General features: G+C 28.9%; 6 protein-coding genes across 8 annotated transcripts; 3 read left to right on the top strand and 3 right to left on the bottom strand.

Moving 5' to 3' along the window:
• Nucleotides 1–157: 157 nt before the first annotated feature.
• LOC109609171 (mitochondrial GTPase 1) lies at nt 158–1,251 on the top strand. Its single transcript, XM_020025799.2, has one exon. It carries the CDS (start codon nt 257–259, stop codon nt 1,208–1,210), a length of 954 nt encoding a protein of 317 aa, XP_019881358.1. The 5' UTR covers nt 158–256; the 3' UTR covers nt 1,211–1,251.
• Nucleotides 1,242–2,770, bottom strand: LOC109609169 (26S proteasome regulatory subunit 6A-B). The gene is made up of 2 exons (XM_020025797.2): nt 1,639–2,770; nt 1,242–1,578 (listed from the first exon to the last, which is right to left on the bottom strand). The coding sequence occupies exons 1-2, from the start codon at nt 2,685–2,687 to the stop codon at nt 1,344–1,346; spliced, it is 1,284 nt and encodes a 427-aa protein (XP_019881356.1). The 5' UTR covers nt 2,688–2,770; the 3' UTR covers nt 1,242–1,343.
• A 198-nt stretch (nt 2,771–2,968) lies between these two features.
• On the top strand, nt 2,969–3,894 carry LOC109609174 (succinate dehydrogenase [ubiquinone] cytochrome b small subunit, mitochondrial). Its single transcript, XM_020025801.2, has 3 exons — nt 2,969–3,125; nt 3,202–3,472; nt 3,606–3,894. The coding sequence occupies exons 1-3, from the start codon at nt 3,083–3,085 to the stop codon at nt 3,796–3,798; spliced, it is 507 nt and encodes a 168-aa protein (XP_019881360.1). The 5' UTR covers nt 2,969–3,082; the 3' UTR covers nt 3,799–3,894.
• A 36-nt stretch (nt 3,895–3,930) lies between these two features.
• On the bottom strand, nt 3,931–5,109 carry LOC109609173 (phosphatidylglycerophosphatase and protein-tyrosine phosphatase 1). Its single transcript, XM_020025800.2, has 5 exons — nt 4,994–5,109; nt 4,797–4,935; nt 4,514–4,591; nt 4,246–4,461; nt 3,931–4,188 (listed from the first exon to the last, which is right to left on the bottom strand). The coding sequence occupies exons 1-5, from the start codon at nt 5,005–5,007 to the stop codon at nt 4,054–4,056; spliced, it is 582 nt and encodes a 193-aa protein (XP_019881359.1). The 5' UTR covers nt 5,008–5,109; the 3' UTR covers nt 3,931–4,053.
• Nucleotides 5,110–5,932: 823 nt separating this feature from the next.
• On the top strand, nt 5,933–7,826 carry LOC109609170 (trafficking protein particle complex subunit 13). Its single transcript, XM_020025798.2, has 7 exons — nt 5,933–6,123; nt 6,177–6,555; nt 6,606–6,820; nt 6,873–7,099; nt 7,157–7,257; nt 7,313–7,602; nt 7,654–7,826. The coding sequence occupies exons 1-7, from the start codon at nt 6,090–6,092 to the stop codon at nt 7,662–7,664; spliced, it is 1,257 nt and encodes a 418-aa protein (XP_019881357.2). The 5' UTR covers nt 5,933–6,089; the 3' UTR covers nt 7,665–7,826.
• Nucleotides 7,827–7,916: 90 nt separating this feature from the next.
• Nucleotides 7,917–10,797, bottom strand: LOC109609142 (tubulin--tyrosine ligase-like protein 12). 3 transcript variants are annotated; one of them, XM_049970665.1, is made up of 4 exons: nt 10,746–10,797; nt 10,556–10,678; nt 9,384–9,858; nt 7,917–9,330 (listed from the first exon to the last, which is right to left on the bottom strand). In XM_049970665.1, exons 3-4 carry the CDS (start codon nt 9,824–9,826, stop codon nt 7,974–7,976), a joined length of 1,800 nt encoding a protein of 599 aa, XP_049826622.1. In that variant the 5' UTR covers nt 9,827–9,858; nt 10,556–10,678; nt 10,746–10,797; the 3' UTR covers nt 7,917–7,973. The 3 variants fall into 3 exon arrangements, with proteins under 3 accessions (XP_049826622.1, XP_049826623.1, XP_049826621.1); XM_049970666.1 differs by lacking the exons at nt 10,556–10,678; nt 10,746–10,797 and adding an exon at nt 10,420–10,496; XM_049970664.1 differs by lacking the exons at nt 10,556–10,678; nt 10,746–10,797 and adding an exon at nt 10,092–10,218.
• Nucleotides 10,798–26,003: the final 15,206 nt, after the last annotated feature.

Below are 26,003 nucleotides of genomic sequence, written 5' to 3'. Positions count from 1 at the left end.
CTTTGATAATTGTTTCCTACTGTTTTGTTTTATTGTCTTGTTTTAAATTTATAGATACCATATTAAATTTTATTTTCAAGAGTGGTATTTTCAAAATAATGTATAAGAAACTCTTTAAAAAACTATTTTTATCAATTATTTCATTAGTAGTGATTTAAAGATTCATACATTATTAGCATTTTCAAAACCAAAACAAATCCATAACCTCAACATGAAACTGCTTAGTGGCTAAGTACAATTTTAAGCACACGATACAATGACGCAAAAATTAGCTGCAGAAACTTTCCGAAGTGCCTTTAAGGTAATAGACAAAGATGTGTTAAGGTGGTTTCCCGGTCACATGGGAAGAGGTTTGAAACAAATGCAACAAAAATTGAGAAGTGTTGATTGCATTGTTGAGGTTCACGATGCTAGAATACCATTTTCCGGAAGAAATACAGACTTTAAACACACTATAAGTGGTATAAAACCACACATTTTGGTTTTAAATAAAATGGATCTGATAGAAAAGAAATATCAAGAGAATATCAAACAAAAGTTGAAGCATGAGTATGAGAATGTTGTATTTACAAACTGTAAAAATGAAAAATGTAAAGGATTAAGTAAAATTTTTCCATTAGCCAAAGATCTCATAAGAAATTCTGACCGATACAACAGAACTGGGGAAGATGATTACTGTATGATGATTATTGGAGTTCCAAATGTGGGTAAATCATCTTTAATAAACATGCTGAGAGTAAATCACTTGCATAAACCAAAAGCTGCTGCTGTTGGGGCTAATCCAGGAATAACTAGAAGTGTAATGAACAAAATAAAAATGTGTGACAATCCTTTATTTTACATGTTGGACACTCCAGGCATTTTAACACCAAACATTACTAATATTGAAGCTGGATTAAAGTTAGCTTTATGTGCAACAATTCAAGATCATTTAGTTGGAGAAAGAATAATAGCTGATTACCTCCTATTCTGGTTGAATCTTCATAAATATTTTAATTACGTGAAATACTTTAACCTGAAAGAAGCATCTGATAATATACTAGAAGTTTTAGCTCAAATCAGTTTGAATTCTAAGAAAACACTTAAAGTGAGGAACCATTTAAATGAATATGTATTAAAACCTGATTTTGATTCAGCTGCTAGAACTATGATCAAAGCGTTTAGGGAGGGACATCTAGGAAAATATTTGTTAGATGAAGATTTATTGTAGTATTAGTTATAGGTTTATGTAAATAAATGTGTTAAATTAAATAGTTTTTTTATTTCAAAAACGAAAATTTGAACATCATACAAAAATTAAAGGTAATTCTCTTTTAACTAACATTACAACTAAATTTACAAATCTAAGCATAGTAATTCAAGTTTGCCTTCTTCTTCGCTTGTACTTCCATGATGGCATCCATGTAGTCTTCATGGGTAACAGCAGTGGCATTCCTTCTTAAAGCTATCATACCAGCTTCAACACAAACAGCTTTGCATTGGGCACCATTGAAATCATCAGTGGATCTTGCCAATTCTTCAAAGTTCACATCTGGATTTACAGTCATTTTCCTAGAGTGAATCTGCATGATCCTAGCCCTAAATATTAAATGAGATGTTAAAGATTATTTACAATCAAATAAAGGTATTATAATTTACCTTGCTTCCTCATTTGGATGAGGGAATTCAATTTTCCTATCCAAACGGCCAGATCTAAGCAAAGCTGGATCTAGAATGTCTACACGGTTTGTAGCTGCAATTACTTTAATGTCAGCAGTGGAGCTGAATCCATCCAACTGGTTCAACAACTCCAACATAGTACGCTGAACCTCACGATCACCAGCCTTTTCAGAATCAAATCTCTTGGTACCAATAGCATCAAGTTCATCAATGAAAATGATAGCTGGAGCTTTTTCTTTAGCTAAAGCAAATGCATCTCTAACCAGCTTGGCACCATCACCAATGAACATTTGCACAAGTTGTGGACCAGCCAACTTCAAGAATGTGGATTTAGTTTGTGCAGCACAAGCTCTGGCCAAGAGAGTTTTGCCAGTACCAGGAGGACCATAGAGTAAAACTCCTTTTGGTGGGTGAATACCAAGGTTCACAAACTTTTCCTTGTGTGTCATGGGAAGAACCACAGCTTCAATCAGTTCTTGGATTTGTTTGTCCAACCCACCAATATCAGAATACTGCTCTGTTGGCCTCTCATCTACTTCCATGGCCTTTACTCTAGCATCATATTCTGCAGGCAAAGTCTCCAGAATGAGATAGGAGTCTTTGTTTACGCCAACTAGATCACCTGGCTTCAGTTTCTCTTCATCCACCAATCCAATCACAGGCAGGAAGTAGGTCTGGCGGGTTGACGTTTTAACCACAGCACACTTACCCTTTCTTTGTGAATCGAGATCAACAACGGCTCCATCTTCCTCTTCTTCTTGAGGATCAACATCGAGTAGCTCTATGACATTCGATACCAAATAAGGCAAAGTCTTGTTCACCTTGATTTTCTCGGTGTTTTCTTTGATCTTCTCTGTTTGCGCCTGGAGCTCGTGGTTGATTCTTAAGACTTCGCTCTTCATTATTTTGATTTCATTGTCCAGCAATCTTGTACGGCTCACAATTTCGTCTGTGGACCAGCGGAGAACTTCTTCTGCCAAGGTCTCATCTCCTTCTTCCCATATGGACTTATCTTCCAAAGTAGACATTTTTACTCACCGTATTTCTAAGCAAAATATAATGAAAAATATTCTCCTAACCGGACTGTCAACTTTATGCCTGTCGAGTCATGTTTGTCAGTAGGGCCAACTAATGAATCAACGATTTTTGTATTGCATGTATGCCAATGTTTAATGTTTTAAATATTTTAATTTAAAATATGAAGAAATACCCAAATTTGAATTATTAACATATTATATGGATGATATACTTAACAAACAGTATTCTTATAAATTTATGTTCACAAAATCTGATTATTCCAAGGTCACTATTCAATAGTAATAAATGTGGCGAAACTGAAATTTTGATAATTGACATCCATCTATACTTGACATTGCCCAAATCAAAATATTATACGAAGTTTTTTAAGAATAAAACAGAAAAAATGGCAATGTCAGTAATTTTACAAAATGCGGCAAGAACACAAGGTAACGATTAATCCATTATAAATTTGCAAATTCGTATTTCACCTAACGTTTCTTATTACATAACTTTCGTTTTCAGTTCTGGCACGAAACTTTATTAAATTAAATCCGGCGGCTCCACGCGTCTATTCTCAATTGCTGAAGAATGTTAACAAGAACAATTTCGTCTCAAAGAAAAATCTCGTATCTGAAGTTGCCAAGAGGAATATGTCGGCAGACCACAGCAAATTGTGGCCCATTGAGAAGGCTGTAACTCTTGTACTTCTCGGAGTGGTCCCCATCACGTTCTTCTCACCGAATATTGTTACAGATGATATATTTGCTATTGCTACCATTCTCCACACACATTGGTATGATTAGTCAATTTATTTAAGAGGCCTATGTATATTATTATAGCAGTATGACTTAAATATTTTAAATTCAGATAATTTATTAGTTCACATTAGGGTACATATGATTTACATTAAAATTTGCTTTTTCCAGGGGCTTGGAGGCCTGTTGTGTAGACTACGTTAGGCCAATCATTTTTGGATCTTTTATCCCAAAAGCAACCCTTGGCTTATTGTATGCTGTTTCTATACTTACTTTGGGAGGTCTCATTTACTTCAACCACAACAGCATTGGAATTGGCAAAAGTATTCATAAGATTTGGGAATTAAAGAAGTCACAAAAGTAACTTAATACTGCTGGAATGTATTATAGTTATTGTATTTCTCATGTCTTAATAAGTAATTAATTTTCAGTGTAAATAAAAATGTTCACAAAAGTTTAAGTTATTGGTTTTCATTCATTTCAGTCAATAAACAAGTTGTAACTGTAATTTTTATTTAATTTTATAAATCCTATCACAATCTTGATTGTATTAGAAATGTAATCTATATTGGAAGAAACATATAAAAGGTACTAGGAAATATCTTATCTAATTATTACATTATATATTGTCAAAAACTCGTAAATTCTTTTTGTAAAATATCCTTAAAGCTTCCCATTGTCTGGTATGTAATAAAATGTGAGGTCTTTTTTCCTGCATATGTTGAACAGCTTGTTCTGGAGTCCAACCGTATCTCTAAAACATTACATAAACACATTATTCATGCAAGTACTAAAACTAATTTTACATTACCTGCATCAAATAACATCCAACCAAGGTGGCACTTCTGGTACGGCCAGCTTTACAGTGTACATACACCGAAGATTCTGATTTGTCATTCTGAACTTCATTAGGTTGAACAAACAAATTTATAAAGCGTACGCCTTCCATTAATTTTGATTGGCAGGGTGTGGAAAAAATGTCAGTTGTAGCCAGTTGAAGAAATGAAACTCCGACCTTCTTCCACTTCTAAATAAAAAGCCCCACGTTATGTGCAATCAGTGAACAAGTAATTACTTACTTCTCCGTTGTTCGCTAACAGCAATTCGTAATCCTCGTTCATGGAAACCACGGCCTTTACGTTCTCCTTTTCGACAAGCTGTAATAAAGAATGCAAGCGTTTTCAAAAAGCGCGGTCTACATGCAAAGCGAGACGCATTGAAGGTCAAGTTTGTTATTCCCTTAATGCGGTTCATACGATTTAGAACCTTATCGCTGGTCAACATTGAGATGACATTGGCACACAAAAAGCGACACGACGAATGCACCAAAGAATTGAATTTTGCCACACAAATAAAATTTACCTCTTTCGTGAGACTGGTAAATGGAAGTGCCCCCAAAATTACGGTGTCGTCGATCCTATCGTACCATCTGCGAGGCGATATTTTTTCCATAACCACATTGTAGAACAACGTGGGGTAAAATGTTACCCGTGCGAACATTCTGATAAATTTTAACAAAAACTAATTATTAAAATAGCAAAAACGCACACGTAATTCACCTGTCGAAAACCATTATTACTGTTATTTATTTTTCTATCAAGTGAACAACACAGACTTTGACATTCCTGACACACTTTTTAGGTTGGACTGCTAGATCACATCATTTAAACCGGTAAAAAGTTAGAAAGTTCGTGAATATATTCATATTATTATACTGGATTTTAGTATTATATTTCTTCTTTCCATCAATTAATTATGGATTTAATTTTTTCAATTCAACTATCAATTGTTTATATTTTATAAAAAGTTTTTTTAACATTTTTATATTTTATTAAACTCTCTGAAATATATTTTATAACAATTATATATTTGTCCTCAAAATCTAAAGAAATTTTAGGTGTAAACGTGTAAGAATGTTGAAAACAACAAGAAAAGTTTTAAATTCAAAATTTTACCATGTTTGTAACAAAAACTAAAATAAAACAAATAATAAATAATTGGCTATATTATTGTCTAATAAGATTCTTATAATATGTAATCACTAGCTTTGTAAAGTTTGGATTGAATATTGAATTATTCATGAAAATTGGTTTCTCAAATGGAAATAATGAATTCTTGTTTTAAAACAAATTTTCTTTCACTATATTTCCTAATTGGCAAAATTATTAGAATTACTGCTTACTATTAATTAATTAGAATTTCTGCTGTTTGTGCGTGTTGTCTGAAACGTGCAGCAGTTACTTGTGATACAGCCGAAACGTAAATTATACCAAAGAGGTACATAAAATTCGCTTAAATGTGTACTCGAATTTTTTATGTCTGTTTGTAGTTCCTGCTGTTTTTATTTTTTATTTTAATTATATTCAAATTATTGGTGGATGTATATTTACGGTACGATACTGTATTACTATATTTCGGTGTCGTCACAAATTGTAGATGACATGTTTTAGGCCACTCTGTTTATTTTTTAATTAAGATTGGTTTTATGTTTATCCACACCTTTAAATATGTAGGTCTCCTGATCGATCAGCATATTAAAGTTAGTTCTCAGGAAACCACGAATAGTTCAAATGCTTCGAAAACGTCAAAACTGTAAATAAACCTTCCACCCCGAAAAAGATTTTTTTGTATGATTATTTATTTATTATTTAAACAATGGAGACCGAGGAACACTTGTTAGCATTGAAAGGTGACAGATTAGTAATTTTAAAAGGCAACCCCTAAGTTGATTCTTTTTTTTAGTAATGAGGCTAACTCGGCCAATGTTAGCTACTCCTTTGCCTGTTACGTGTGACAGCAAAGATCTACCGGGTAATCTTCTAAATAATGCCCTCCAACAAGACCCAACAGCTGTTCAAGGTGCTGAAACACTTTGTGTTGGACAATTCCTGCTGCTACCGCAAAGCCCTGTAAACATTTATCTGGGTGAAACTTTCTCAAGTTACATCTGTGTTTATAGTGAAACCAAAGAAGTAGTCACTAACATTAATGTAAAAGTGGATTTACAGACTAGTTCACAACGAATTCCTCTATCTATGAATCCACCCACACCAACATTATCACCTGATGAGACTGTTAATGTTGTAATACATTATGAAGTTAAAGAAGTTGGCACCCACATGTAAGACAGTGTAATGTGTTCAAAATAACGTAATTGAATTTTACTTTTAGACTTGTATGTGAAGTAAGTTATCATGGACCTACTGGCAACTTGATGACTTTTAGAAAATTTTTTAAAATTCAAGTATTAAAACCATTGGATGTCAAGACAAAATTTTATAATGCTGAAAATGATGATGTATACTTGGAGGCTCAAATTCAAAATATTACTGCTGGTCCAATCTGTTTAGAAAAGGTGGAATTGGATGCATCACAACTGTTTGATGGTCTGTACTAATTTTTGTTAAAAAATAGTGGTAACTTATTAACATATTTTAGTAACTTCACTTAATGTTACACCAAGTGGGGAGAGTGTATTTGGTAAAACACAATTAATGCAGCCACAGACAGTTTGCCAGTTTCTCTATTGCTTGACTCCAAGTGAGAAGTTATCATCTGATTTAAAATCTTTAAGTGGAGCTACTAACATAGGGAAATTGGATATTGTATGGAGATCAAATCTGGGAGAAAGAGGGAGGTTGCAAACATGCCAAATGCAAAGAATGGTAAAATATTTACACAAAGTTTAAAAATTTGCATGTAAATATAAATTATTTTTTTAGGGACCAGATTATGGTGATATTCGTATATCTATAGTTGAAATTCCAAATTTTGTAGTTTTAGAGGAACTATTTTCTATTAAATGTAAACTGGTTAATAATTGGTAAGTGAAATTAGATTAGATGAATTCAAGTTACTTTAACTATCTTTGGTTATAGTGAAAGAACAGTGGATTTAAATATATATTTAGAAAATGTGGAAGGAATTGCTTGGTGCGATATATCTAGTCGAAAATTAGAACCACTGACACCACATTCAATGAAAATACTAGAATTTAAATGCATTCCTATATTACCTGGGTTAAGAAGTATAGCTGGTATAAAATTGATTGATACATTCCTTAAAAGAACTTATACTTATAATGATTTGGGACAAGTTTTTGTCATGGTAAATGAGAAAAAATGTGCAAGTGAAGAAAGTGATGATGATGCAAGCATACCACCACAATGTAAGGATTTTATTATTAGTAAATAATAAAATATTAATAATTTATTTGTAGTTAAACAATAATAAACTGCATCAAAACTGTACCTAATAGACCAGCTCACTCTTATACATGAATTCCCACAGATTTTAATTCAGCCGTTGTTGTTTGTAAAACGTGCAAATATTGTATATAAAGATGTATTTATATTTTAATTATTCATTAATAAAACAATCTAATCTTACAAAGTTAGTATTATTCCTTAAAACACAAAAATAATAAGTGTTTTTGCTATATCAATAACCACGAGAGAATAATAAATAAATAAAAAACATACATGTGGTTTGACTAAATTTTAATAACATAAATTTGGATAACAAGTATATGTAATAAATCTAAAGCTCAAAAAATTCATCTGATTCTTCATCCAAAAAGAGTAATTGGAATATGTTATTATAAAAGTCAGGGTAATATTCACAAGCCCTTTTGCAATCTGGAGCAAAGTTAATTTCAAGGATCTTAGGTTGAATTAAACTTGAATTTGTCCAATGCAACATAATGTCTGCTGCATACAACGCCCTGGACTGAGGCGATGCGGCAATGCCACAAGGTGGAAGTTCTTGGACTGCACATTCAAATATTTCTCTGAACATTTTCAATATTGATTTTTCAATTGTATCCCAAGGATAATTGCTGTATTGCTTAGCCCAAATGTCTTTAAAATCTTTTGCAAGAATTTTTGCAAGTGGTATACCTTCCTGGTAATTCATTACAGTGAAGTGTTTATCATAAACATCGAAATCGCTCAAGCTGAACGATTTGTTGGCAAAACGTAGGAAGAATTGTTTATATGCATAGGCTTTTAGAGGTTTCGTACTTTTTAAAAGCAACACATAACGAATATCGAATTTGACCCGTTCTCCAATGTCGTCTCTGTGAAACAGGACAGGATTTGTGATATATTTTTGTACAATTTTTGGTCCAGTTTCAGGCATTCGCATAAGAAGGTCAATGTTGTTAGTTATGTACATATCTAAACCTCTTGCAAGATTATAAGGTTTACAAATCCAGTAGTTATCAAGACCTTTTTTCTCTCTTTGTTGAAAATAGCTTAAGAAATGTTGTACTTCTATTTTCAAATTGTAGGTAATAGGAAACCAGTGGTCATCATTGTTATCATCATCATCATCATCATCATTCTTATGTCTCCTGCAGGTCATACAGAGCAAATCTTTTACTGTTATGACATACTCATATGGAAATTGATTGACTAGTTTATCTGGAGTATCACTTAATTTTTCAAAATCTCTGAAGTGATCAATATACCAAAGTATATCAGCCTCATCTTCACTGTCTACTAATTCAAATCTTTCATCTTTCAAGTAATCATAAATTAACTGATACTGAGAAAATACTTTGTATTTTGTTTTTTCAGTTCTTTTTATTTCAACAGTCTTTGGCAGGGTCTCTTTAATATGACCACTTAAATAATACTCACTGCCTTGAATAGGTGCTTCAGTGCTGTAACTTGTGAAATCCTTGGGCTGCCAACATAGAAGGGCAGCAGACTTTTTAATGGGATCATTTTCAAATTCTGCATAATCTCTGAACACAATGTCTTCCTTATCAAGGTCTTTAATAAAAAACAGCAATGAATATGTTGTTTGTTCTGGTAAATACACAAATGGAACAATACGGCAGTTAGCATTTACACTGTGGCATACAGCAGTTCCAACTTCATCCATTATGTACCTGTAAAATTTGTGTTCTGGGTATGTACATAATAAGCTGTAAAAGTGTCTTACCAAATAGGAACTCTATCCTCGGCTTCAGCATTACTGGTTATTGTGTACATTCCACTGACTTTCCATGAATAGTCGTAAATATCTTGTACTAATTTTTCTTGGGGTTGAGAATTGTTGAAATCAAACATAGCAACCAGCCTACGACGTAAATACTCATTTTCCATCAACTGTTTCCTCAAGTCGCTTGCTTTGTAGGTCCAGCAGTGATCAATCAAAAAAATATTTTGGGGATCATCTTTAGATATGTCATGGAGGGCCTGCAAGCCGAAGGCCGGATCATATCTTCCCCGTTCATCTTCATGATCCACCTTCACGATACGGAGATGATCTCCCGCATCGAAAATTTCCTTTTCTAATTTCAATTTCAATGCGTCCCAATGACATTCCGGAACACCGGAAGACTTCAATTGACTCTTGTGTAAGTCAAGAAAATCGAACCCCATTTTTCATGTGTAGTGTATAATATAAATATAACCTGGAAAATGTGAAAATTAAATAACAGGTTATGTTTAAATAGCCGGCAAGCGATTGGCGCAACAAGCGGCAGGCAAAACACTCGTTTTGCCTTAAATCCGCAACGATTCGGACGTACAAAGTTTTATTGTTGTAGCCGTTATAAACTGACCATATCTGGGTTCATGGTGAAATGATAACAAAGACTGTAAGTTATTATTTGCTATCATTTCATTTTTATTCAAATAAACTTACAGAGTATAAAGTAAATGCAGCCAAACATAAAGACGTTGTAAAAGACGTTGTTTAAATTTGACGTGACATTAAAAATGACCAGTGACGTTAAATAATTATAAAGGCAAAAATAATAGGTTATGTTCAAATAGCCGGCATGCGATTAGCGCAACAAGCGGCAGGCAAAAAACTTGTTTCGCTTTAAATGCGCAACGAAATTTTGTACTGATGCGAAAGTTTCATCGTTGTAGCCGTTTTAAACTGACCATATCTGGGTTTATGGTGAAATGATGACAAAGATTGTAAGTTATTCTTTGCTATCATTTCATTTTTATTCAAATAAACTTACAGAGTATAAAGTAAATGCAGCCAAATATAAGCACGTTGTAGAAGACGTTGTTTAAATTTGACGTGACATTAAAAATGACGAGTGACATTAAATAATTATAAAGGCGAATAGTAAAAAATTAAGTTTTATCGCTTACCTATTCATAAAATCCTATTAATGTAGATGCGGACATCTCTTAGATATCAATTCATAAAGTTATTTTTAGGTTTCATCCGACACGCGTTGTCCGTAAGTATGAATTAAAATAGCGTAAAAATACCTTGAGAAAATAAAGCAAATTAATCAAAAAGTCTTACCATTAAAGTACAGTATTTAAATAAACTTACAGAATGTAAAGTAGATGCAGGTAAATGCACGTTGTAAAATACGTAGCTGCAGTTTGATGTATAATAATTCTGACGTTGCTCAGGTAATAAACGGATTAAAAACAAATGTTTAAAAACAAAAGTAAAACAATTGAAAACAAATTTTGTTTTAAAATAAATGCGCAACGAAATTTCATAGTGATAACAATAATTTTTTAAATTTTATCTGATATACAATGCTTACAAATATAATACATATACTTATAATGTAATTCCACCTTAAATAAATAATCAAATCTTAAAATTTAACTAAGCACTTATGTATAAGGAATTCTAAAATTTATTTTGAATTCAAATATGATTTATTACTTTAAATGCAACGTTGCCACTTCTAAATTATCTGTTATTTTTGAGGTAAAGATCAACTTAATTTTAAAGAAAATAAATTTCAGTTAATAATATTTATATTTCCAAGATGTTCAATCAAAATTGGTAGTTATAGAGTCTGCCGATAGAAGTAAAAACTTAGAACTTTTAGTATTATTAGTATTAAAATTTGAAATTTCATAATGTTTGAATTAAAATTATCAACATCAGTCTGGTTTTCACATCTATTGACACTCCGAGCAACAATTATATAGATGTTTATATGGTTTTTTATTGTTCAAATATATTACGGGCTGTACATGATCATGACAAAATATAAATACAATTCAATTGAAATAACAATTAATATACAATCATTAGGTAAAATTTAAATAAGTATTATCATTCATATCATATTCTTAAAGTCTAGTGTTCGGGTACCTCTTGAAACGCCAGCAGGCACAGTTTGTTGGTCTAGTAACCGAGGTTACCAGCCAAATAAACAACTTTTTTCTTTTGTCTGAATTTTGAAACTAATTAAATTCAGACAAAAGAAGGACGAACAACAGAAACAAAAAGTGTCACTATCAACACGGTAGCTAACCAAACTTTGAACAATTGATAAACGAGTATGTCGATGAGGTGAACCTATAAGATTTTCCCCAATCAAAAAGTGCCCAACATGGCTAAAGAAGTTTTCACTTCAAAAATATGTATAGAAATGTGTAAATCGTATTCATTAGTATATAGTGTTAATTTAAATAAAAGAAATAGAAAATTTTTTAATTGAATATAAAAAATCCTCCATTTCCGCTTGTTTCTGCATTTCGTGCTTCATCAGATAGGACAAAATTCAAAATTATGTTTGTTGTAAGCTACAATTTTGAAAATCCTATGACAAGCCTTACAATTAAAATACATTTTCATTTGTTTAATGGGGGAGCTTGTCGCTGCATTTACGGCGAAAATTGTGTTTTTTTTTTTTGCAAATATTATACTTTTAATTCTTATTAGATTGTTCTTAATTTAAAACTTTATATGTCATAGATGATCAAATTATTGTTAATTTATAACGTTTTATTACTATTTTGATATATAAGAATATTAATCGACGCTGAGTAAATGCAGCCCTATACTAAGATACAAATTACTAATATCTAAATACATGACCATTTTGAAATGTAAGAATTCTGAATTTCAAATTTAGTTTTATATTAATAATGAAAAATTCTCGAAAATAAATTAATTTAAGGCAAAACTTTTGTTTAATAGAAGCTTTTTACAAACATACTTTTAATTTTATATTAAATTATTCATATTTTAGATCTTTAACTATTTTGAAATATTCTAATCGTTGATAACTAAATACAACCATATACCAAGATACACATTATTAAAATTTAAATATAAATACATAACTATTTTGAAATGTAAAAATTCTAAATGTCTCTGAGTAAATACAACACAAAGTTATTCTAAATTACAATTTACTAAATAGTAGTAGTCTAAATATGCATTGGACGACTATGGTAAATATTATATAATTGCTATTTAATAAAAAATAATCATCTGTACGTAAGTTTAGTTTTATATCAATTATGACGAATTTCTGAAAATATTTCTGATTTGTGTTTGTGGACATGATTGTTGATCACTACTCTGACGAACAAATAAGGGATTTTGTTGGCCAATAATATGACGAACAAAAAGGAAATTTGTTGGTCAATAATATGACGAACAAAAAGGAAATTTGATGGTCAATAATATGACGAACAAAAAGGAAATTTGTTGGTCAATAATATGACGAACAAAAAGGGAATTTGTTGGTCAATAATATGACGAACAAAAAAAGGAATATGTTGGTGAATAATGTGACGAACATACATAGAATTTGTTGGTCAATAATATGACGAACAAAGAAGGAATTTGTTAGGTAATAACAATATAGTTTATCATCAAAATAGTTTACAAAAATATAATTTCATAAAATTACAACAGTTACACACATAAATAACAATAATATTAAATCTATAATACAACAGAATAACCATACAACCACACAATTTTTCAAGAGTAAAAATAAACAAATAAAGATGGTAAGTTAAAATTTAAATAATAATATACAATGAGCAACAACAAATTCAATTAAATCAATTACCTCGTAAATGTGCTTTTATAACAATTTTACAGTGCTTTAATGAAACAATCTTTTGAATTTCAGGTGGTAATTTATTGAGTTGTCTAATTTGACTAGAATAACACGTTTACTTGCAAATGTGTAACATTTATGAGGCTGTACTGATGTGTACATCTTTCACATACATAATATTATTACAGACATATGGAGACATAAAACAATTACTACTTTATAGACAACAAATTTAAAACAATATGGCAATCAAGTTGGAATAAGCTTTATGGTTGGTTTAATTTAATGTAAAACTGATACAAATTGAAAATTTTAGTGAAGGAATAAATGTTTGGATTAAAAATAAGACCTTAATAAGTACCCTTTTTATTTATAAGTTGAAGAGAATATCTAATCAGGTTACCTAAATGACAAAACATCAATTTGTTTTGTTCTATCTAGAGCAAATTTTTGAAAGAATCGACACGATCAAAAACCGACACGACGAAAAAGGAACCGGAAGTAATATGTTCAAAAACTTACTTTGCGTTGCCAGTTGCCCAGTTAACTAGTCTCGTTCTGGACCTACCTGAAATCATAAAAAACATTTAATTAATACCATTGCCTAATTGATAAATAAAATTATTATATATTACCTTTAATGCCCTTTCCCTGTTGCCTTATCGTCTTTCCAATGGTTGCAATGGTTCCAATTGTGGGTCGTCACACGTTGCGTCCAAGAATTTCACAATAAGTCTTTTCCACTATTCAGTCCAACGAGAAATTAAACAATAAGTCTCCTATAAATGTTTTAACCAAAGAAAGAACATTTGAGAGAACTATTTAAAGGACTATAAAGTAACGTAGTGAATAGATATTTTCTAGAATTTACTATGAAATGTTTTTATTTATATTTGTTTTCTTAATAGCCCCCAAGACTTTACTTATCCAAGTATAGTATTTATATTCTTATGAATTTATATTTAAATACTTTAATTTAGTATTAAACTGTAAAAATTCAGAAAACATCACTTATCCAAGTGAAGTATTAAATACTTTCATTAATTAATATTGAAATGTTCTTATTTCCGCAATAATCCCCAATACTTTACTTATCCAAGTACAATATTAAATGTTTCAGTCAAATATTTTATTTTATTTTGCTACTGTAAAAATTTTCACGACCTTACTTATCCAAGTAAAGTACTAATTACTTTTATTAATTTATATTGAAATACTTTTATTTAGTGTTGATTTTACAAAAAAATTCCCAAAACTTCACTTATCCAAGTAAAGTGTTAAAGTTTTCTAAGAATTTACATTGAAATATTTTTCTTCATTTTTATTATTGTAAAAAATTCTCACGTTCTCACTTATTCAAGTAAAGTTTTAAATAGTTTTATTAACTTATATTGAAATATTTTTATTTCCGTAATAATCCCCGAGACTTTACTTATCCAAGTAAAGTATTAAATGTTCTTAAGAATTTATATTCAAATATTTCATATAATTTTTTACTATAAAAATTCTCTCATTTATTCAAGTAAAGTAGTAATTACTTTTATTTATTTATACTGAAATACTTTTATTTAGTTTTGATTCTACAAAAAATACCCAAGACTTTACTTATTCATTTTTGTTACTGTAAAAAATTCTCTTGTCTTTACTTATGCAAGTAAAGTATTAAATAGTTTGAATAATTTATATTGAATCACAATTATTTAACGTATATTCGAAATATTTTTATTATTAACATTTCTGGTGACATTACTTATCCAAGTAACGTATTAAAAGTTTTTAAGAATTTACAATGTTTTATTTAATTTAATTACTATAAAAAAGTGTTCTTTCAATAGTTAAAACATTGATAGTCAATTATTTATTTATATTTCTAAGCACTCCCGCACGTCCTGAAATATAAAAAAATAATATAATATAGGCATTCATTAAGCAAAACTATAAATTGAAAAAATAATTTAATTGAAAACCAAATTTTATACTTAATTTTATATTAAAATAAATCAATTAAATATAAACTTGGATTAGGGTGAAGTTTTTAAAATATTTTATTTAAATTTAAATGCCATTTTAAAATCTCACAATTTTATTTTATACAATAATCGATAACATGATAACGGTCGAGTGGTTACCTGCGTTTTTTTTTGTTTTTTTAATTTGACAAAAAGAACGCATCATAAGAAAGTGTTTGTTCGCCTCGCTTCGGTACTCGGATGTTTTTCTACCGCTTATTTGTTAGTCCTCAACGATGATTACGCAATCAATTTTTAATTATTTAGCATTTATTTCGGATTTGTTTTAACTAAAATTGACATAAATTATCTCAATCTTAGTAAAATAGACTTACAATCCAACAGTGATAGTAAATTTAAATAAAATAATTTAAACAATTCAAGTTTTCCCAATTTGTATTTTTAATAAGTATTAAGTAAATTAAGCTATTTCAAGAGAGATTTATATAAATTTTAATAATAATCCTGATTAATAAGCAAAAAGCTTTTAATAGAGTGACTTTAAAAAAAAAAAAATTGACGGAAATATTAAGTAGTATATAATTTATTTTCTTTAATGAATATAATGAACATGAAATCGGAATAAGTGATGAGCAATTAATAAAATACTGACTTAAATTTAAATAAAATAATTTAAAAAACCGTATGTGATTAAGAAAAAAAATAAAAAATTAAACCTACCTCGAAACTCAATAGAATGTCTAATAAATGGGGCACTAGTTGACGGCACACTAAAACGAACTGTACTAAACCGAACCGCACCACCGAATTAATTCAGGGGGGCGAGCACGCACCACCACCTGACGGAACGACCGATCGACACGCTGATCGATAACTGACTACACTGATTGATGGCGGTGCGTCACCCCATGCGTACCGATTGGTCGACGTCGGGGTTTATGTAATTACATGCACGCCGTGATTAATGTTAACTGGAACGAAATTTTTCCGATGAAATATCCGATTTTATATGTATAAAAATCTTTGCTGTTCTTTTAATTAATAATTAATTTTACATATTGTTGAACTGTAATAAAAATCAGAATAAATTTTAAATAAAAAACATTTGAATTCGTATTTAAGTGATTAAAAAAGTCGAAATACTCGTCTTTATATTATTGTTAAATATATATCCGTTTAAATATTTGAATAAACAAAAATTGTTTTAAGTCGAGGTAAATTAATAGAAAGGTTCAATACATATATTTAACAATAACAATTATTATATTAACTTTTTAAAATGTTAAATTTAATAAAAAATGGTACTCATTTATACAATGAATATTTCTTTAAAAGTTGTTGTCCACCTCAATTCAAAAAGAAAAATGGAAAACTTTATAAAATAAGAAAATATTGTATCACTAGAAAATTAATGTTATTTAACACATTAAACAAAATAAAATATATTTAATATTTTGAAAAGTTTCTATAATAATAATTATTAATTTTAATTTATTGTTAAATCAAACATTAAATATTAAACTAAATTAACTTAAGGGTGGCAACCAAAATTTCTCTAATAAATTTATCGACTTCTAACATAATCCTTTTAAACCTTTCAAAGATGCCCCGAAATCATTATTGACTTCTCGAGGGGCTCTGGAGGTGGCATCCAATTTGGTTTAATGTTTTATTTAACAACAAATTGAAGTGAAATATATTCAAATATGTGTTTATATAGGAAATTGTAAGTATATAATAATTTATTTAAGTAAATCTATGCTATATAATAAGAGTATTTTCCTATATTACATATTTTTAAACTATGGGACATTAATGAATGTTAACTGAAATGGAATTTTTCTGTTTTCTTTTTTATCAAAAAATCTTACCTATATAATAAATTTCTACATTAATAAATAATTACATATAATTTAACTAAAAAATATTAAGCAAAATTCGAATTTAAGTGCACTCAAAAATACCCTCAAAACCACTATTGACATCTCGAATGACAAAATACAATTTTCTACTAATCCTCGCTGAGTAAATGCAACCTTACACTAAGTTACAATTTACTAAAATCTAAGTACTCTATTATCTGTAAATAAATTATTAACTATTATGAATTCCTGTAAATAAAAAAAATAATTAAAAAATGAACAAAAAGGAAATTTGTTGGTCAATAATATGACGAACGATAAGGGAATTTGTAGGCCAGGGATCATCAATAAATGTGATGAAAATAAAATAAACTAAATTTTCTTTTATTTATTTAAGCTGAAAGAGAGGGCCTTATTAGTAATATTTAAAAGATATATAAATGAATTCAATTTTCCTGAAAATTATACCAAACAAATATTTAACACAACTGTATCATTAATTTATTTGAGCTGAAAAGAATGTCTGATTAAACTGGTATTAGTAATATTTAAAAGATATATAAATGAATTCAATATTCCTGAAAATCATACCAAACAAACTTTTAACACAACTGTGTCATTAATTTATTTGAGCTGAAAAGAATGTCTGATTAAATTGGACAAATAAAATACAAATAAACCATTTCTGAAAATCATAAAAGATATCTTTCTTACATTTTTCAAAAACATGTTTATATATAAATCAAAAGATGATGATGCAAGAAGATTTGGAATTAAAATCAATATGTTCAATAACTTACTTTGCGTTGCCAGTTGCCAGGTTAACTAGTCTCGTTCTGGATCTACCTGAAATTAATCAAAAACTTTCAATTAATATCGTTGTTTCATTGATAATTAAAATTATGAATTATTACCTTTAACGCCCTTTCCCTGGTGCCTTATCGTCTTTCCAATAGTTGATTAGGTCATCATGGTCCAGATGTGATCAGGTCTTGACGATCAAAGAAGGAATAAACAAAAAATCTTCTTTCAATGTTCTAACAAGACAAAGAATTATTTAAAAACCCAAATATGATAATGCAAATATGATACCATGCATTTATTCGTATAATTATGCAATGTTTAATGGATGCATTTATTTTTATGAACTAATCGATGCTATACTTATTGATGCAAAGTTTTATACGTGCATTTATTCTTATGAACTAATCTATGCTATATTTATCCATGCAAAGTTTTATCCATGCATTTATTTTCAATTGATCCATACTCCACTTAATCCAAGTAGAGTTGATTTCTTCTCAAGTGTTGTCAGTCATTTAATGCACGCATTTATTCTTATAAACTAATCTATGCTATATTTATCCATGCATTTATTTTCAATTGATCCATACTCCACTTAATCCAAGTAGAGTTGATTTCTTCTCAAATATTGTCAATTAATGCATGCATTTATTCTTATAAACTATTCATACAGAGTTTTGTCCATGCATTTATTTTTAATTGATAAAAACTCCACTTAATCCAAGTAGAGTTGATATCTTCTGAAATGTTGTCAATTAATGCATGCATTTATTGTTATAAACTAATCTATGCTATATTTATCCATGCAAAGTTTTATCCATGCATTTATTTTCAATTGATACATACTCCACTTAATCCAAGTAGAGTTGATTTCTTCTCAAGTGTTGTCAGTCATTTAATGCATGCATTTATTCTTATAAACTAATCTATGCTATATTTATCCATGCATTTATTTTCAATTGATCCATACTCCACTTAATCCAAGTAGAGTTGATTTCTTCTCAAATGTTGTCAATTAATGCATGCATTTATTCTTATAAACTATTCATACAGAGTTTTGTCCATGCATTTATTTTTAATTGATAAAAACTCCACTTAATCCAAGTAGAGTTGATATCTTCTGAAATGTTGTCAATTAATGCATGCATTTATTCTTATAAACTAATCTATGCAATATTTATCCATGCAAAGTTTTATCCATGCATCTATTTTCAATTGATCTATACTCCACTTAATCCAAGTGGAGTTGATTTATTCTGTTCTGAAATTTTGTCATTTAATACATGCATTTATTCTTATAAACTAATCTATACTATAATTACTCATGCAAAATTTTATCCATGCATTTATTTTTAATTGATCCGTACTCCACTTAATCCAAGTAGAAATTTTGTCATATAATGCATATATTTATTCTCATAAACTAATCTATGCTATAATTAGCCATGCAAAATTTTATTCATGCATTTATTTTTAATTAAAATTAATATAAATTACTTTAATATTTTAATTATTACTTATATAACCCACATATAAAAATATTTATAGTCATTGTCGTTTCAGTTGAATTAATTAAATTTATTTTTCTAGGTAGGAATTGGTATAAAATAATTTCAAAATATAATTCCAATAAATTGCACATGGCGGCTAATGGCGGCGACTCATCCCTTGCGTCTGATTGGTCGACACCGAGTTTTTGTTAAGCGATGCGTAACAAGAACGTTTTCAATCGAATTGAAAATTTTCCTATACAATATTTGAGATTTAAACAAATATCACCTATTGTTTTATAATCAATAATTGTTTATACGTTATTATTATCATTATGTAATATTAATTATAATTAATATTAAATTACTGTTAAAGTTCAGTTAATTTTATAATTGATAAATTATAAACAATAGATTCATTTCAATCGAAAGTAAATAATAATAAACAAAGAAAGGTATTATTGCAGAATTCGCTACTACAAGGAATATTTTACTTTATTAATTAAGTTTTTATTTGTTCTAAATATCTTTGATAGAAATTTGAAACAAATCTATTATAGTGGATGTTGCTCCCATATACAATTTAACATGCTCATTGCGATTTTTATATTTATTTCCTCATATAAATAAATAAATAAAATTTATCAATGAATTGGAAATGAGTTAAAAAATAATAAAAATACATTTTAAAATTAAATACAATACGATTATCTATAAAATAAATTAAGATTATACTTAACAAAAAATTACGGTAATAATGAAAATGTAATGTTTTAGAAATACAGCACCCAAATAAACTGTAAAGTAAAATAACCAAAGGAATGCTCTAGAAAATATTCCTTATTTTGGTGGATTGTTGTATTTTCTTTGTTTATTATTATTTACTTTCGAATGAATTGAATCTATTGTATATAAATTATCAATTATAAAATTAACTTAACATTAACAATATGTTATAATAATTAAACTGATAATAATAACATATAAACAATTATAAACAATATAATAAACCATAGATATTTGTTTAAAATTAAAATATTGTATAGGAAAATTTTCAATTCGGTTGAAAACGTTCTCGATACGCATGACTTAACAAACACCCGACGTCGACCAATCAGACGCAAGGGATGAGTCGCCGACATTAGCCGACATTAGCCGACATTAGCCGCTATATAAGACGCCGCTTGAGTCACACCAGTCAGTCTGTTATCGAACTTCTTATCGACCGGTTCGGTGGGCTGTGGTGTCGTTGAGAATAAATGCATGCATAAAAGTTTGCATGGATTAGTTCATAAGAATAAATGCATGCTTTAATTGATAATATCATGACAATAATTCAACTTTACTTGGATTAAGTGGAGTGAATATACAACAGTTGAGAAAAAATGCATGTATAAAACTTTGCATGCATTAGTTCATAAGAATAAATGCATGGTTTAAATGATAAAATCATGACAATAATTCAACTTTACTTGGATTAAGTAGAGTGAATATACATCAGTTGAGAACAAATGCATGCATAAAATTTTGCATGGATTAGTTTTAAGAATCAGTGCATGATTTAAATGATAAGTTCATGACATTAATTCATCTTTACTTGGATTAAGTAGAGTGAATATACATCAGTTGAGAATAAATGCATGCATAAAACTTTGCGTGGATTAGTTCATAAGAATCAAAGCATGCTTCAAATGATAAATTCATGACAATAATTCAACTTTACTTGGATTAAGTAGAGTGAATATACACCAGTTGAGAATAAATGCATGCATATAACTTTGCATGGATTAGTTCATAAGAATAAATGCATGGTTTAAATGATAAAATCATGACAATAATTCAACTTTACTTGGATTAAGTAGAGTGAATATACATCAGTTGAGAATAAATGCATGCATATAACTTTGCATGGATTAGTTCATAAGAATAAATGCATGGTTTAAATGATAAAATCATGACAATAATTCAACTTTACTTGGATTAAGTGGAGTGAATATACAACAGTTGAGAAAAAATGCATGTATAAAACTTTGCATGGATTAGTTCATAAGAATAAATGCATGCTTTAAATGATAAAATCATGACAATAAATCGACTTTACTTGGATTAAGTAGAGTGATTATACATCAGTGAAGAATAAATGCATGTATAAAACTTTGCATGGATTAGTTCATAAGAATAAATGCATGCTTTAAATGCCAATATTTCAGACGAAATCAACTCTACTTGGATTAAGTGGAGTATGGATCAATTAAAAATAAATGCATGGATAAAACTTTGCATGGATGAATATAGCATAGGTTAGTTTATAAAAATACATGCATGCGTTAAATGAAAACATTTCAGACGAAATCAACTCTACTTGGATTAAGTGGAGTATGGATCAATTAAAAATAAATGCTTGGATAAATATAGCATAGATTAGTTTATAAGAAAAAATGCATGCATAAAACTCTGCATGAATAGTTTATAAGAATAAATGCATGCATTAAATGACAACATCTGAGAAGAAATTAACTCTACTTGGATTAAGTGGAGTACGGATCAATTAAAAATAAATGCATGGATAAATATAGCATAGATTAGTTTATAAGAAAAAATGCATGCATAAAACTATGCATGAATAGTTTATAAGAATAAATGCATGCATTAAATGACAACATCTGAGAAGAAATTAACTCTACTTGGATTAAGTGGAGTACGGATCAATTAAAAATAAATGCATGGATAAATATAGCATAGATTAGTTTATAAGAAAAAATGCATGCATAAAACTCTGCATGAACAGTTTATAAGAATAAATGCATGTTTTAAATGACAATATTTCAGAATAAATCAACTCTACTTGGATTAAGTGGAGTATGGATCAATTAAAAATATATGCATGGATAAATATGGCATAGATTAGTTTATAAGAATAAATGCATGCCTTAAATGACAACATTTGAGAAGAAATCAACTCTACTTGGATTAAGTCGAGTTTCTATCAATTAAAAATAAATGCATGGATAAAACTCTGCATGAATAGTTTATAAGAATAAATGCATGCTTCAAATGACAATATTTCAGATTAAATCAACTCTACTTGGATTAAGTGGAGAATTGATCAATTAAAAATAAACGCATGGATAGAACTTTGCATGAATAGTTTATAAGATAAATGCATGCTTTAAATGACAACATTTGAGAATAAATCAACTCTACTTGTATTAAGTGGAGTAAGGATCAATTAAAAATAAATGCATGGATAAAATTTTGCATGGATAAATATAGCATAGATTAGTTTATAAGAATAAATGCATGCATTAAATGACATCATTTGAGAAGAAATCAACTCTACTTGGATTAAGTGGAGTACGGATCAGTTAAAAATAAATGCATGGATAAAACTTTGCATGGATAAATATAGCATAGATTAGTTTATAAGAAAAAATGCATGCATAAAACTCTGCATGAATAGTTTATAAGAATAAATGCATGCTTCAAATGACAATATTTCAGAATAAATCAACTCTACTTGGATTAAGTGGAGTATGGATCAGTTAAAAATAAATGCATGGATAAAACTCTGCATGATTAGTTTGTAAGAAGAATAAATGTGTGCATTAAATGATAACATTTCAGACGAAAACAACTTTACTTGGATTAAGTGGAGTATGGTTCAATTAAAAATAAATGCATGGATAAAACTTTGCATGAATAGTTTATAGGTATAAATGCATGCTTTAAATGACAATATTTCAGAATAAATCAACTCTACTTGGATTAAGTGGAGTATGGATCAATTGAAAATATATGCATGGATAAATATATCATAGATTAGTTTATAAGAATAAATGCATGCATTAAATGATAACATTTCAGACGAAATCAACTCTACTGGGATTAAGTGGAGTACGGATAAATTAAAAATAAATGCATGGATAAAACTTTGCATGGATAGTTTGTAAGAATGAATGCATGCTTTAAATGACAATATTTGAGAAGAAATCAACTCTACTTGGATTAAGTGGAGTTTCTATCAATTAAAAGTAAATGCATGGATAAAACTCTGCATGAATAGTTTATAAGAATAAATGCATGCTTTAAATGACAATATTTCAGAATAAATCAACTCTACTTGGATTAAGTGGAGTATGGATCAATTAAAAATAAATGCATGGATAAAACTTTGCATGAATAGTTTCTAAGAATAAATGCATGCTTTAAATGACAATATTTCAGAATAAATCAACTCTACTTGGATTAAGTGGAGTATGGATCATTTAAAAATAAACGCATGGATAAAACTTTGCATGAATAGATTATAAGAATGAATGCTTGCTTTAAATGACAATATTTCAGAATAAATCAACTCTACTTGGATTAAGTGGAGTACTGATCAATTAAAAATAAATGCATGAATAAAACTTTGCATGAATAGTTTATAAGAATAAATGCATGCTTTAAATGACAATATTTCAGAATAAATCAACTCTACTTGGATTAAGTGGAGTACGGATCAATTAAAAATAAATGCATGGATAAAACTTTGCATGAATAGTTTCTAAGAATAAATGCATGCTTTAAATGACAATATTTCAGAATAAATCAACTCTACTTGGATTAAGTGGAGTTTCTATCAATTAAAAATAAATGCATGGATAAAACTTTGCATGGATAAATATAGCATAGATTAGTTTATAAGAATAAATGCATGCATTAAATGACAACATTTGAGAAGAAATCAACTCTACTTGGATTAAGTGGAGTTTCTATCAATTAAAAATAAATGCATGGATAAAACTCTGCATGAATAGTTTATAAGAACAAATGCATGCCTTAAATGACAACATTTGAGAAGAAATTAACTCTACTTGGATTAAGTGGAGTTTCTATCAATTAAAAGTAAATGCATGGACAAAACTCTGCATGAATAGTTTATAAGATTAAATGCATGCTTTAAATGACAATATTACAGACGAAATCAACTCCACTTGGATTAAGTGGAGTATGGATCATTTAAAAATAAACGCGTGGATAAAACTCTGCATGAATAGTTTATAAGAACAAATGCATGCCTTAAATGACAACATTTGAGAAGAAATTAACTCTACTTGGATTAAGTGGAGTTTCTATCAATTAAAAATAAATGCATGGATAAAACTCTGCATGAATAGTTTATAAGAATAAATGCATGCTTTAAATGAGAATATTTCAGAGTAAATCAATTCCACTTGGATTAAGTGGAGTATGGATCAATTAAAAATAAACGCGTGGATAAAACTTTGCATGAATAGTTTATAAGAATAAATGCATGCTTTAAATGACAATATTTGAGAAGGAATCAACTCCGCTTGGATTAAGTGGAGTTTCTATCAATTAAAAATAAATGGATGGATAAAACTCTGCATGAATAGTTTATAAGAATAAATGCATGCTTTAAATGACAATATTTCAGAATAAATCAACTCTACTAGGATTAAGTGGAGTATGGATCAATTAAAAATAAATGCATGGATAAAACTTTGCATGAATAGTTTATAAGAATAAATGCATGCTTTAAATGACAACATTTGAGAAGAAATCAACTCTACTTGGATTAAGTGGAGTTTCTATCAATTAAAAATAAATGCATGGATAAAACTCTGCATGAATAGTTTATAAGATTAAATGCATGCTTTAAATGACAATATTTCAGACGAAATCAACTCCACTTGGATTAAGTGGAGTATGGATCAATTAAGAATAAATACATGAATACAACTCTGCATGAATAGCTTATAAGAATGAATGCATGCTTTAAATGACAATATTTCAGAATAAATCAACTCTACTTGGATTAAGTGGAGTACTGATCAATTAAAAATAAATGCATGGATAAAACTTTGCATGAATAGTTTCTAAGAATAAATGCATGCTTTAAAAGACAATATTTCAGAATAAATCAACTCTACTTGGATTAAGTAGAGTACGGATCAATTAAAAATAAATGCATGGATAAAACTTTGCATGGATAAATATAGCATAGATTAGTTTATAAGAATAAATGCATGCATTAAATGACAACATTTGAGAAGAAATCAACTCTACTTGGATTAAGTGGAGTTTCTATCAATTAAAAATAAATGCATGGATAAAACTCTGCATGAGTAGTTTATAAGAATAAATGCATGCTTTAAATGACAATATTTCAGAATAAATCAACTCTACTTGGATTAAGTGGAGTTTCTATCAATTAAAAATAAATGCATGGATAAAACTCTGCATGAATAGTTTATAAGAACAAATGCATGCCTTAAATGACAACATTTGAGAAGAAATTAACTCTACTTGGATTAAGTGGAGTTTCTATCAATTAAAAATAAATGCATGGACAAAACACTGCATGAATAGTTTATAAGATTAAATGCATGCTTTAAATGACAATATTACAGACGAAATCAACTCCACTTGGATTAAGTGGAGTATGGATCATTTAAAAACAAACGCATGGATAAAACTTTGCATGAATAGTTTATAAGAATAAATGCATGCTTTAAATGACAATATTTGAGAAGGAATCAACTCCACTTGGATTAAGTGGAGTATGGATCAATTAAAAATAAACGCGTGGATAAAACTTTGCATGAATAGTTTATAAGAATAAATGCATGGTT

The sequence above is a fragment of the Aethina tumida genome, chromosome 1, assembly GCF_024364675.1.
Source record: "Aethina tumida isolate Nest 87 chromosome 1, icAetTumi1.1, whole genome shotgun sequence".
NCBI classification, from domain to species: domain Eukaryota; kingdom Metazoa; phylum Arthropoda; class Insecta; order Coleoptera; family Nitidulidae; genus Aethina; species Aethina tumida.
The sequence above is the reverse complement of the archived record's forward strand: the minus strand, read 5'-3'. Positions and strand labels throughout refer to the sequence as shown.

Excerpts from the sequence above, each read along its gene's own strand:
- LOC109609171 (XM_020025799.2), top strand. The coding sequence starts at position 257 with ATGACGCAAAAATTAGCTGCAGAAACTTTCCGAAGTGCCTTTAAGGTA.
- LOC109609169 (XM_020025797.2), bottom strand. The coding sequence starts at position 2,687 with ATGTCTACTTTGGAAGATAAGTCCATATGGGAAGAAGGAGATGAGACC. Across the intron at positions 1,579-1,638 it reads CATCCAAATGAGGAAGCAAG|GGCTAGGATCATGCAGATTC; the intron begins GTAAATTATAAT and ends TTTAATATTTAG.
- LOC109609174 (XM_020025801.2), top strand. The coding sequence starts at position 3,083 with ATGGCAATGTCAGTAATTTTACAAAATGCGGCAAGAACACAAG. Across the intron at positions 3,126-3,201 it reads AAATGCGGCAAGAACACAAG|TTCTGGCACGAAACTTTATT; the intron begins GTAACGATTAAT and ends TTTCGTTTTCAG. Across the intron at positions 3,473-3,605 it reads ACCATTCTCCACACACATTG|GGGCTTGGAGGCCTGTTGTG; the intron begins GTATGATTAGTC and ends TGCTTTTTCCAG.
- LOC109609173 (XM_020025800.2), bottom strand. Across the intron at positions 4,592-4,796 it reads TTACCAGTCTCACGAAAGAG|CTTGTCGAAAAGGAGAACGT; the intron begins GTAAATTTTATT and ends TCTTTATTACAG. Across the intron at positions 4,189-4,245 it reads TTGGATGTTATTTGATGCAG|AGATACGGTTGGACTCCAGA; the intron begins GTAATGTAAAAT and ends GTAATGTTTTAG.
- LOC109609170 (XM_020025798.2), top strand. The coding sequence starts at position 6,090 with ATGGAGACCGAGGAACACTTGTTAGCATTGAAAG. Across the intron at positions 6,821-6,872 it reads TGCATCACAACTGTTTGATG|TAACTTCACTTAATGTTACA; the intron begins GTCTGTACTAAT and ends AACATATTTTAG. Across the intron at positions 7,258-7,312 it reads TGTAAACTGGTTAATAATTG|TGAAAGAACAGTGGATTTAA; the intron begins GTAAGTGAAATT and ends CTTTGGTTATAG.
- LOC109609142 (XM_049970665.1), bottom strand. The coding sequence starts at position 9,826 with ATGGGGTTCGATTTTCTTGACTTACACAAGAGTCAATTGAAGTCTTCC. Across the intron at positions 9,331-9,383 it reads GAGGATAGAGTTCCTATTTG|GTACATAATGGATGAAGTTG; the intron begins GTAAGACACTTT and ends CAAATTTTACAG.